The following is a 13,808-nucleotide window of genomic DNA, read 5'->3' as shown; positions in this document are numbered from 1 at the left end:
CTGTATCTGCTAGTGATTCTCTTGCTTCTAGTTCTTTGGAAAAACATGATGAATGTGAACATGAACCTAGAAGAAGTAAAAGAAGGAAAATAACTAATAGTTTTGGACCCGACTTTGTTTCCTCTTTTCTGCTAGAAAATTCAGATAGAATAGATGATGTTTTTATGTCTGCCTATCTAATAGAAGAAGATCCTAAGACATATAAGGAGGCCATGACCTCTGTAGATGCTAATTTTTGGAAAGAGGCAATAAAAAATGAATTAGACTCTATTATGGTCAATCACACTTGGGATCTAGTCTCCTTGCCTAAATGGTCCAAAGGATGATATGCTTATCTTAGGCACTAATTTAGAAGCAGTGAATAACACCAAAGCCTTCTTATCATCACAATTTGACATGAAAGACATGAGAAAAGCTGATGTAATTCTTGGTGTCAAAATTACAAAAACTGAAAATGGTTTTTCTTTAGGACAATCACATTATGTTGAGAAGTTATTGAAAAAGTTTGATAGCTTTGATGTAGTGCCAGCTAGAACACCCTATGATCCTAGCATATGTCTTACTAAATATAAAGGACATAGTGTTTCACAAGAAGAATATGCTAAGATTATTAGGAGTGTTATGTTCTTAATGACTCATACTAGACCTGACATTGCATATGCTGTAAATAGATTGAGTAGATATACTCACAATCCAAATGATGGACATTGGAATGCACTTCGTCGTTTACTTAAATACTTGAGAGGTACCATGAACTTTAATTTGCATTTTAATAAATTTCCTGCTGTTTTAGAAGGATATAGTGATGCAAACTGGTCATCCAAAAATGATTTGGTGTGTTCCACTAATGGTTATGTTTTCGTTTTGGGTGGTGGTGTCGTCTCTTGGAGATCATGTAAACAAACTTGTATTGCACGTTCAACCATGGAATCAGAATTTATAGCACTAGAACTAGCTAGTCAAGAAGCAGATTGGTTGAGAAGTTTATTGGCAGATGTCCCATTGTGGGGGAGATCTAATGCACCTATCTCACTTCATTGTGATTCACAGGCAGCCATGGGTACTGCAAAAAATAGTGTCTACAACGGAAAGAAAAGACACATTCGCATTAGACATAGTGCATTAAGACAACTCTTAAAACATGGGGTAATTGCCTTAGACTTTGTGAGATCAGAGAAGAATCTAGCTGATCCGTTCACCAAAGGGTTACCTAGAAGAATGGTTCTAGAAACGTCGAGGGGAATGGGCCTAAAGCCCGCTGATTAAAGAAAATATGGTGGATACCATACGTGGTCAAACGAAACCATACTATCTTTTTATACACTATATTTTACCCATTCCTATGACTTGTGATGGATGCTCCTTTTGAGGTTGAGTTATGAGAAACTCTTAATGGTCTCTTATAGAGATCACCTACATGTGTGTGAAGGTGGGCCGCCTTCTATGAAAGACATTGGGCTGTCTTTCTAGAGCACTCATGAGATCCAAGGTGTGCGCATGGCCATTAAAACCGCTATTGTTTTTATCGCGGAATAGCAAAATTTCGTTTAAAGGTTTTCTTTACGTGTTGTGAGGGTCTCAGTTAGAGTTGTAGAAGTTCAAGAGCAATTCACTTCTAAAACTATAACATGTTGCCTCACATCACTATGTATCAATTCAATCGAAAGACATTGATGCTTAAGTTTTTAAAATCTGTAACTTATTGCCCAGAAAAGATTTATTATTGTTTTTAAACAGTTTTGCTATAAAGCCATTTGTGGGGGATTGTTGGAGATTTTGGTAAAATGGCTCTTTAGCCTTTGCTTGTCTTTTGTGACTTTAAGTATCCCACATGGGAAACTTTTGAGATAGTTGAAGAGTTTATATTGGGTTGGGCCTAAGGAGTTATTAAATTGTGTTTAGTGGGTTTTACAAAATAAACCACAGGCACGCGCTCGCTCGTTCGTTCGCGCGACGCCCGACTGGACTGGACCCGATTTTTATTTAGCCATTAAATATTTTAAACCTTTTTGACTATTTCTTAACAAGTTAAAATCCTATCTCCACTATCCCTGATTTTACTCAACCATTACGTTTCTCTCTCCTAAAACGTTGTCCACTACAACGTTCGTTTTACACAAAATAAAACACGAACTCTACAGAGTTCAGAGATACAGAAAACTTCCTGATTACAATTTTCATCTCGATTACACTTTCTTCTCTGGGCAATTAATTATTTTGCTGTTCCAAAGCTTCGCCCTAGAGTGCACTAGTGCGTCGCTCGCTGTGTAAACCTTGGTTGACGATCGGACTTCATGGGCTTCTTTTTGAAAAAAAAATTAGTATGAACCATCTCGAGTTGCACGCATTTCAGTTGGCACATGTCAAATCCTAATAATCCCACCAAATGATTTACACTATCATTTTCTTACACGTGCCCGTAGTGTTAGGTAGGGCACAGAAATCGACATCTCCCCGAATTGCCACCAACAGCTTATTAATAGAATGATGCTAAGATATTGCATTATTAAACCCTAAAAATTCTCTTATTCATTATCTTCATCCTCTCAAACTCCTACTAATTTCGGCATTGGAGTAATGACGACGGTTCTCGACCATTCCTTTGACTCCTTTTATCTTATTGCATGAGATTGCAGGAAAAACCCTATTCTAGGAGTTCCTTCTCAAGATTTCTCACATCAGTAACCTAACACAAAGAGTATGTTGGATCTCACTATAGTCATCCTCAAAGATACACTCAATCCTAAATGTGAAAGATTTGACAGAACATGAACCATCAGAATAACATTTCATTTAATTAAAGATCAGGTGGAGACGACGCATTGTGAAGCTTAGAAGCTGGGTAAATTCTTTTCCTAAATTGTTGATGAAAATTGAGTAAATTCTTTTCCCTCAATCCACAACCTTCCACGACTCCGATAAGTCTGGCCAAAACTGGATTTGCTCCTCAAATCCATGAATGGTCTCTGTTACCACTCAAGTTTTAGTGTGAGATCTAAGACATTGGTGAATAGTAAGATCTGAGATATCATCATGAAAAGAAAAAACCAAAGGGAAAAAAATAGGGTGAGAAATGCGATCTGGGTATAGGGTTGACCTTGAGGGTATGTATGAAGTGTGACGGCACATGACTTCCAAATAGTAGGACCACTATAAAGATTCTTGGGATATTAATAGTCAAGATTTAAAAATTTACGAACTATTTTATTAGAAGGGGAAAAAAATATTATTGTGATATTGAGTTCTTTCAATCATTGATTGTTTTCCAAATGTATTTATGGTTTATAGGATATTATTTTCATATATAGAAAGAAGTTTTTAAAAATTAAAGTTACTTAAATCATATTTATGATCAACCATGTTATAAAAAAAATTAAATAGATTAACGTATTATCTATTGAATATGATTTGCGGAAAGATATTGATTATATGTAATTTTGTTTCATAAAATATATAAAAACTTCTTGTACTTTATTTTTTATGATTAAAAAAAATAGATCTAGCATATTGTATTTTTCATTTTATTAATTAAACACTTTACTTTATACATAACACACAAAATTTAAAAGGTTAAAAAATCCAAAGAGAATGAAAAGAAAAACACTCAAACTAGAGGGGGAAAAAAAACCACGATGCACACCAGATCTAAATCTGGAACCCTCGTCCCGGGTCACATTAAAAACACACACAAATCCAATTAATTATTATAATTGCATATATAGAGCAATATAATCAAATAAAGTCTCCTTGTTCATTATTGCCTATCAAAATTCAATATTCAAAAAGTTCAGTAATCAATAAAATAATGTACTCGATCAATAAAAATTCACTTAATCTAAATAAAGTAATCTAGTTTAGCAATACATTAAATCCTAATAAATGTCCATAAAATTTCTAATGAGAGTGGGACGCTTGTGTTGGCCAGCCTGAATGCAGGGTAAATCTGCAAATCTAGCAATTAGGAGAACCTCTGAACCTAGCCTGAAAATTTCAACGTGGCAAGGGGTGAGCTGCCTACTCAATAAACATAATTACCTATGTTTATATAAATACATATATATATAATTAATTTCATATATCTTAACATTTAATAAATCGAACAGTCAATCATCAATCAAGAATAAGATATAAATATATCATCTCGTATGTGACTCGATTCACTTCAAACAACAAAATTATAGTTTATTATCTTTATTATTAAGGGCCCAGCTAGACTTAAGTAAAATATACTCAATGGTCTCATGGTTAACAATAGTACATTATTTTAACCTCGTAATGATTTCTTTTTTTTTCTTTTTTTTTTCAATAATAAGGTACTGCTATCGCCCCCAGTTTCAGGACACAATATAAACTCAATTAGAGTAAAATAACACCCTACCCAGGTGCCTGTGATCACAGTATCAACAAACCTTCAGACCATTGAATATACTCACCGAAGCTAGCTATTTATGTTTTGTTCTAACTCAAACATAATCCAATACAATTTCGTAATTTATAAACTTCTAAACTCATATACATTCCAATTCTATCATGGTATGATTTCACAGCTAATACCTCAATAGGTAAATACATGAGCAACATGATTTTAAAAGGAACAAAGCCTTATTCCAATAAATTCAACCATGCAGAGAACATTTGAAACTTCACGTCTCAATTCATCATATATATAAATCAAGTACCAATTAAATAATAGCCCAAATACTCAGTATTCATTCAACATACATTTAATTATTCGATGACAAAGTATTAATAGACACTCACATAAACATATAAATAAATATATATAGACATATATATATATATATAAACGTAAGCAATTAAGTTTACCTCTCATCCCAAAATGCTAATTAATTTGTTCGGGTCCTAACTGACCCGTTAATGGCTCCCCGGAGTTTCGCCGGAGCGTGGTGGTCGGCCACCGGAGCTTCGCCGGAGATTCCGGAATTGCGAACCGAGACTATCACGAGATAGCCCACGATTAGGGGAGTCCAAAAGTACGCTCCTTTCACAAATGAAACCGCCTAAAATGTCGAGATCTAACATTTTCTCGGTGAAAAATACTCGCTCCGGTCATCATATTTTTCAGTCAGAAAAATATCAATAGTGGTCTCAAAATCTTGCTCACAAAATAAGGAATCTAATGGTATAATTTTTGTTTGAAAAGGTGGTCGGAATAAGAAGTTACGAACCAAATTAAGATAAAAAAAAAAAAGAAAAGAAATTGGAAGCTGCCTGCCGAATGAGGAACTTCTGTTCTGCACCAAAAAAAGAAAACCTTTTCTTCCCAACTCTTTCTAATTATAATGATATTAATAATAATAAACTTAAATGAGATCACTCAATAATAATAAGAATAATAATATATTAATAATAATAAAATAAAATAATAATAATAATATTATTATTATTACTATTATTTTTTTTGAAATATTATTATTATTACTATTATAAAACTTAAAAACAATAGTTAAGTAGTACTAGTTTATTATTAAAATTATAATTCTAATTACATAATATAATATAAAAATTATAAAATAATCACTATAAAATTACTGATGTTACAAAATCTATATGAGATTTCTTTCTCTAAATTTTAAAGAGGAATTCTCGACCTAGTACTCGTAGAGAGAATGTCTTGCCAATTTATCTTATATGGACTTGTTTACTTAATATTAGCTAAAATTTCTAATAATAACAATAATAGTAAGATTTTATTTATTTATTTTTCTAAATAGTTATAAACAATTGTGTTTTAATTTTAATCAAATATTTGTAAGTGGTCATTTAGTTCCAATTTTGAGAAGGCCTAATACATCACTAGCTTTTTGAACTTATCTATAATAGTAGATTGACTTTCTGAATTTTACAAGTATCTCACTAGTTCTCTAAATTTGTTTATTTCGTATCACCAGCTCCCTAAACTTGCTTATTCCGTAACAACTCAATATAAAAATCATAATACTAACTCGGATTCAGGTGCAAAAATACCTCTAACGTTTTAGACCAGGAGTATTTTTACCCCTAACGTCTAAAATGGAGTATTTTTTGTCCAATTCGTACAAAACTCAGTATATTTTATTTCACATCCCAACATATGTTTGTGATTTGTTACTGATAAAATGACGCACATGTGAAGTTTAGATGACAAGATTTATGACCGATAAGACAGTTTGATGAATTATTTCTTAAATTAACCCAATTTATCAATGTTAAGGGTAAAATTGCTCTTGGATTCCAATGTAAGGGGTAAAATTGCACCATTTTAGATGTTAGGGGTAAAATTACTCCTGACCCAAAACGTTAGGAGTATTTTTGCACCTTAATTCGAGTTAGTATTATGGATTTTATATTTAGTTGTTACAGAATAAGCAAGTTTAGAGAGCTGATGATACGAAATAAGCAAGTTTAGGGAGCTGGTGAGATATATGCAAAGTTCAGGGAGTCAATCTACTATTATAGACAAGTTCAGGGAGCTGGTGATGTATTAAGCCTTTTGAGAACTATTTTTTGATTTTTAATTATAAACAGAAGATGAAAAGTATTTGAAACAACTGTTTTTAGTAGAAAAACCAATTAATATCAACTATCTTTCTGCATCAGTTAATAGCAAACAACAATATATGAACTAAATTAGCGATTAGTTTGCTATTCATGCTTTTTAGAGTGAAATACCCTAGAAGTAGGATTATAATCGAGCCGACCCAGACCGAGTTTTAGTCTGCTCATACTCGACTTGCCAAAAAATTGACGAGCTTAATATTCTATTCGTGAGCTGTTCACGAGCTTTGTTCAGAAGCAGCTCGTTAATTCAGTTCATGAATTTCGTTCGCGAACAACTTATTATGTTCATTAATTATCATGATTTGAAATTTCTTTAATATAAAACTACATAGTTTGGAACTTGTAAAACTAAAGGCCAGTTTGGTTTAGCTATCGTTTGATGTTGGAAAAACCACTTTTCCAAAAAACAGATATTTTATGCTTTGTAAAAATCTGCTTTTTTATATATAAAAGGCAAACGTGATGTTACTAACCAAACACATAAAACTCTAATTTTCGGAATGAAAATGCAAACAGGAGGTGGAAAATGAGTAAACAAACACCCCCTAAATTTTACACAAAACTACGCTTGTGTTACATTTTTCTTTTTATAGAAATAATATTGTTAATATAAAAATCGAACCAAGCTTGATCATGAATGTATGCATGAACATTAATAAAGTTTGCTCATAAACCTGTTCATGAATCTATAATCGAATCTGATTACGAGTTTTCGTGCTGAATTTCACCATACTAAAGTTCGACTCATTTATAAATCGAGTCGAAAAACGAAATGTTTATGATCAAGCGAGCGGCGCGGCTCATTCACGGGCTATCCGGAAGTAACCAAAAAAAGAAAGATATCCTAGAAAACCCAATTCTCAAGGAAGATGAAGAAACAAAATCCCCAATTTAGGAAAGGAGGTGAAATTGATGGGTTGTGTGTTAACTCGGTGGCATACCATATAAAGACAAAACTAGATACTAGAAAGGAGTGAAACATCACTGCAGTTGCTCTTCTGTACATCCTTATCCGATCTTCGCTGTCCATTTCATTATTATTATTAAAGATTCATTATGTCTACTTCTACTACTTTCTTCTCTTCACTAACTAATTTTATTCCCTTTTTATAACTCAACCCATCATTCAATCATTCATTTCTTCTTTTCCCTACCATTTTAAGTCTTTCTTAAAAAGGGCATCCTCCATGTTTCCCAATTAAATCTAAATCATTACCATATACATTTGTTCTAAACAGTTAATCCATCAAATCCAGAATCTTTGGAATGAGAATGCAGTTGTGATTTATCAAATCCAGAATCTTTGAAATGAGAATACAGTTGTGATTTATCAATCCAGAATCTTTAAAATGAAAATACAGTTGTGATTTGAAAATACAGTGTTTTGTCTCTCTAGAAGAATAAGGACTATTGGTTTAGGGTTTTGTCTCTCTATAAGAGTAAGGATTATTGATTTAGGGTTTATGATTTAGGGTTTAGAATTGACCAAAAGTGAATACTAAAATATGACAATTGAAGCAGAAACAAGTACCACCAGATATATGATCCATGCAGTTAAGATATTGTGTCAGATTAACCATCCAATCAAAATTTGAGATGAGAAGCTGTGATTAAAATATTTAGTAAAAGATCTTTACCTTCTGAAAGGGGATCTACCTGATGATTCAATCATTCATCTCTTCTTTTGCCCTACAACCAAAGTCTTTCTTAAAAAAACCTCCTTCATATTTTCCAATTAAATCTAAATCATTACCATATAAATAGTTAATCTATCAAATCCAGAATTTCAAATGAAAATACTGTTGTGATTTATCAAATCCAGATTAATACAGTTGTGATTTGAAAATACAGTATTTTGTCTCTCTAGATGAGTAAGTACCAATGAATACTAAAAGATGACATCTGAGACAGAAACAAGTACCACCAAATATATGATCCATGCAGTTAAGATATTGTGTCAGATTAACCATCCAATCAAAATTTGAGATGAGAAACTGTGATTAAAATATTTAATAAAAGATCTTTACTTTCTGAAAGGGACTTACCTGACCCGAATCTGGATAATTCTAGACGGACGGTCGGTCGGCCAAAGATAATTAGTAATATGTTTATAATATTCGTGGACACATTTTAAGATGGTGAGGTTCAAGAATTATGATTTGAGTCAAAACCGACAATATCTACACTATATTTAGGTAGATTAGACTATTATAATTGATATAAAATCCGACTATCCACTTACTCCTAAACAAAAATGAATTCAATCCCATGTCCAAAATGGAACAATAGTTTATATTTAGTAAGGTAAGCTTCCAAGTATATGTATTCGTTTTAAAGTCGCAAAACCCAATAACTTCAAAATAGACCATATTTACATGTATCGGAACACGCTGTTACGGTTAATCTAAATCCGAATCATCGAAGAAAGAGAGAGAAAACACGAAAAAGCCCTTAATTCTTGATATTTACAGAGGAGAGGTCTACATTTTGCAAGTAATTAACAAAAACAACAGAAAATTACATCAAAAAAAAACTGGTTTTGACCAAGCTCAAAACCAGATCTAAAGATCCAAACTTAACTTAAAGTTGATCATACCAAAATCACAAAGCTTCAAGCTTTTTTTCTTTGGTCTTGATTATTACCAGTAGGACCTAACTCTCTTTGAACCAGAAGATGGATTCATCTGAGGAACAGTAAAAGCATCATCTGTCCATCTTCTGCTGTTATTTTTCATGTTTGTATTCTCTTTTGTCTCCTTCAACAACACCGGCGCCACCATTTGGAACGACGGATTTACAGCTGTCGGCGCTTGAGGAACCCATAACCCCATGTTTTCCGATGACAATGGATTGATCAGATCAGTACCAAATAGAGGCGATATCTCCTCATCAACCTACAAATATTCATCACCAGAATTCTCAGATCCAAGAAGATGACATTTTGATTCCTAATCAGTGTTAGAATTCAGTTCCGAATCCAGGATTCAGTGACGGAAAAAGTGTTTCCAGTGCTCTATAGTGATTTAGGAGTGTTCAATTGATATTTCTGGATGCTTTTGTATAAATTTTTTGATATTTTGATAGGCAATCAATCCCTGGCCTTCTTTGATCCGCGCAACGGATCCAAAAAGACCTGAAATTGAGCCGTTTTAAGTGAATTTTGGATCCGTCACTGATTTTCTATTGATTATTAGCTTGATTGTGTTCATCAAACTTACTAATCAACACTAATTCCAAAAATTTCTCAAAAAGTTGGATTGAGAATGACAAAATTTGGTTGGATCATCATCAATTCAGAAATGTTCAACACTTAATTATGCTACAAGCACGATATGATCCGCGGTTTCGGGGGCTTGAGTATCCAATAGTCGCCGGAAAACATCAAATGATATATAAAAAACTAAAAAATATATCAATTTAGAGCACTTCCTCTCACTGAATCCTAGATTCATCACCAGCTAGGAGAAGGGAAGAAGAAAAAGAAAGAACAGCCACAAACCTTATAGAAACCAAAAGGAGTAGACGGAAAATCAAGAAAATCCTCCACGCGCCACCCAGGCAAGGTTTCCATCAAGTACTCAGATATAGTACTGCTACCCAAATCAACACCTTCACTTAACACCAAATTATAATCCCCTCCCTTATTGTTCATCCCTGTATCTGAACTAACCACCAAGGGTTTAACAGCCGAATTCGAATCCAAATTCGAATTCGGAGCAGTAGAAATTGAGACACCTTTCTTATTAGATTGCTGAGATTTCAAATCAGGAACAGAATCACCAGCCTTACAGGACGAAGAAGAAGACGACGATGAATAAATAGCAGAGGTCGGAGAAAGCTTAACCCCAGTAAGAAGAAACCGATTATGCTTGAGAGTATGTTCATTCACTTTATGAATAGGACCATCACAATCTCTGCATAAAATCGCTCTATCTTGTTGACAAAACAAGAAAGCTCGTTTCTCCTACAAAAAGAGGGGAAAATCAAAATCAAAAAAGTTTCAATCTTGATCACAAATTTGGAAGAGGCAAATAAACAAACACCTGGCAGATATCACAAAGGGGGAAATCTTTAGAAGAAGGATGGAGAAGTGAGAATCGCTGATGCTTAGAAGCGAGCTTGTTGGCATGGTGGACACGGTGGTCACAGGCGTCGCATAGGGCTGCCTCGTCGGCAGTACAGTATACGGAGGCCTCGTCTTTGCTACAAACGTCGCACTGGAGCTTCATTTAGGACTTTTTGATGTTTGTTTGGAAAAAAGAGCTAAATATGGAGATGAAAAGGGTAAGAGTGGAATAAATAGTAAGAAGTGAATACTAGGAGACAAGACCAGATTTTACTTTATCCTTAAACAGTATAGTACAGTTAAGTTTATTACTACTAGTTCTAGTTTCTTGATCTGTCTGTCTGTAAGAGGGGATGTAGAGGGATATGGGAGTGGGGACATATGCTCTGTTGCCTGACCATTTCCATTTTTTATGGAGTGGTTCAAGTAAACATGGGTCAACATGGCCACTCTAGAGAAATATATATTTTTTAGTTTAAAGTATTTAAAGTGAATAATTAAAGCTTAATACATCACCATTTCTCTGAACTAGGGATGACAACGGGTAGTGTACCCGCGGGTACCCGGTACTATCCGACCCTAATAGGACTACACGTATCCTGTATAAAAGGGTATGAGAAGGGTATGAGATCAAAATAATTACCTGTTAGGGTAATGGGACTGGTATGGGAATACCCCCTAAGGTACCCGGCACCCGTTACCTGTCATAATTCTTTTATATATTAAAAAAATTATTGTTTTTTAGGTGTAATATTTGAGATTTTAAACCCCAACCTTTTGTTTTTCAACCATTGACTGATACCACTAAGCTACTTCTTCTTATTAATTAAGGTTCAATTTGTTCAATGTTTAGATAAATGATTTATTAAATTTATACTTTGTTAAATTTGTAATATTTTTTATTTTATTTATTGATTTTTAACGGGTAAGGGTACCCGTGGGTACCCGCGAATTAAATGGGAAGGGTATGGGATGCAAAAATATACCCGTTAGGGTAATGGGACGGGTACGGGTAATTAAAAAATAAACGGGTAAGGGTTTGGGATTGGCACTACCCGCGGGTACCCTACCCGTTGCCATCCCTATTCTGAACCTCTCTGAACTTGTTCAAAATAGTAGATTAGTTCCCTAAAAACTTTACAAGTGTCTCACTAACTCCCTAAATTTGCTTATTTCATATCACCAGCTTCCTAAATTTATCCATAAAAATATATTAGCTCCCTGAACTTTGTAAGTGTCTCACCAACTCCCTAAACTTGTTTATTCTGTAACAAATAAATACAAAAATTTATTAAACTAAATTCTAAAAATATGGCTTCATCTATTCGAGGGGTAATTTTTCGCTTCTCCTACCTTTCAACATATTATAAGAGTTAGTATTGCAGGTTTGAGAGATTAAATGAGTGAAGATCAAGAGTTAGTATTATGGTTTTTGTATTTAGCTGTTACATAATAAGCAAGTTTGAGGAGTTGATGAGACACTTACAAAGTTCAGGGAGCTAATCTACTTTTATGGACAAGTTTAGGGAGCTGGTGATACGAAATAAACAAGTTTAGAAAGCTGGCGAGACACTTACAAAGTTTGAAGAGTCAATCTACTATTTTGGATAAGTTTAGGGAGCTGTTGGTATATTAAACCTATTTAAAAATATATCTTCCATAATTTACAGTAAAGTTTTATAGCTTTTATATAATTATACTAGATGATGTGGCAAATCAGCTTAGTAAATTCACTTTGGATCACCATGACTCATCCAAGAGTAAAAGAGAAATTATTAAAAATATTTTTTCATGTATACATATTATAAACTATTTTATTTATTAAGTAGATCATAATACACATTTCCAACTGTGAATTGGGAGTCTCCAAGTGACGTGAAAAACCAGATGCTTAATATAAGAACAAATATTAACTCTAGAGTTAGAGCATCTTCAACACTAACTAATTATTTGACTATCTAAAATAATATAAAATATTAGTTTAGTCAAATTTAACTAATCAAACTTATGTTTTACTCCAGAAATGCTAGCTATTTGTCTCTATTTGATTATTTTATTATTAAAAGTGAATAAATTTAAAGAAAAAAAAGTAGTAAAAAGAAACAAAGAAAAAAAAAGAATGAATGAATAAAAATAGAAATAGCTAGCCAAAAAGGACTAGCCGAACTTAGCTAGTGAAAATTACTAGTTATATATTTTAAAGAGTCATGTCACTTTATTAGAGTGTTCCCTCTAAATAACTAGCAAAATTTCACAATTTAGATAGCATCTCACCCCATTGGAGATGCTCTTAATGTTTTAGTCTATGCAGATTTAGAGAATGAAGTTGAGACCCTGCTGCAAATTTAATAGAGACTATCTGGAGTTTTCAAGCCTTACAATTCTAATATGCTAAGATACAGAGGTAGGTTATTAAGACTCAAAAGGTGATCCGAAAGGATGACCAAGAACTATGAGAATTCCTCTTAGTAAAGAACTCGCCCAAACAATGAGGATTACCAGTTGAACCTAGGGAAACGACATACTCCCTATTGGAGCCAAGAACTTAGATAACACGCTACAGCAAGTGCTTGGAGCTCCAAAAAAGCAATCGGTCGACCAAAACGACACATAGGAAAATAAAGTTCCAAAGGTTCCTCGACAAGAAGGCCTTAAGTGTAGATGTGGAGCACGGCTGGCACATTTTTGCTAGCTGCAAATATGCAGAGGAGTGCTGGGATAGGGCTGGTTTACTGAAGTCGGATTCGGAGTGAGACTAGATTGAAGAATAGATATTGAAAGTTATGGTGCGGCTTGATAAGGGCTATGCGAGTAGAGCAGCAATGGTTTTATAGTGCGTCTAGCAGCAACGGAATCAGCTATTATGGACGGGTTCGTGTCAGACGTTGGGGGATGCGGTGGCTGGTGCATTCGGGTTGTTAGCAGAGTGGCGGGACTTGCGGCAGCAACAGTTGGGGCAGCGGGTTGCTGATGGTGCGGGCCGACTAGCTGTTAGGTGAGGCAGACCGAGGCAAGGCGAGATGAAATGTAATGTGGATGCTGCGATTTTCGTTGAGCAGAAGCAGTTTGGGGGTAGGCGTGGTTTTACGGAGACAGGAATGCGAATTTTTGCTAGTTCACTATCAAATGGAATTATATCGACCAAACTCGCGAAAGCTTTAGCATTGAGAGAGAGAGAGTA

The 13,808-nt window shown here is 34.1% G+C and overlaps 1 protein-coding gene across 1 annotated transcript; it reads right to left on the bottom strand.

Moving 5' to 3' along the window:
* Positions 1–8,994: 8,994 nt before the first annotated feature.
* Positions 8,995–10,965, bottom strand: LOC136201471 (B-box zinc finger protein 21). Its single transcript, XM_065992150.1, has 3 exons — positions 10,605–10,965; positions 10,061–10,525; positions 8,995–9,455 (listed from the first exon to the last, which is right to left on the bottom strand). The coding sequence occupies exons 1-3, from the start codon at positions 10,788–10,790 to the stop codon at positions 9,201–9,203; spliced, it is 906 nt and encodes a 301-aa protein (XP_065848222.1). The 5' UTR covers positions 10,791–10,965; the 3' UTR covers positions 8,995–9,200.
* Positions 10,966–13,808: the final 2,843 nt, after the last annotated feature.

This window comes from Euphorbia lathyris, chromosome 7, assembly GCF_963576675.1.
Source record: "Euphorbia lathyris chromosome 7, ddEupLath1.1, whole genome shotgun sequence".
Classification (NCBI taxonomy): Eukaryota; Viridiplantae; Streptophyta; class Magnoliopsida; order Malpighiales; family Euphorbiaceae; genus Euphorbia; species Euphorbia lathyris.
The sequence above is the reverse complement of the archived record's forward strand: the minus strand, read 5'-3'. Positions and strand labels throughout refer to the sequence as shown.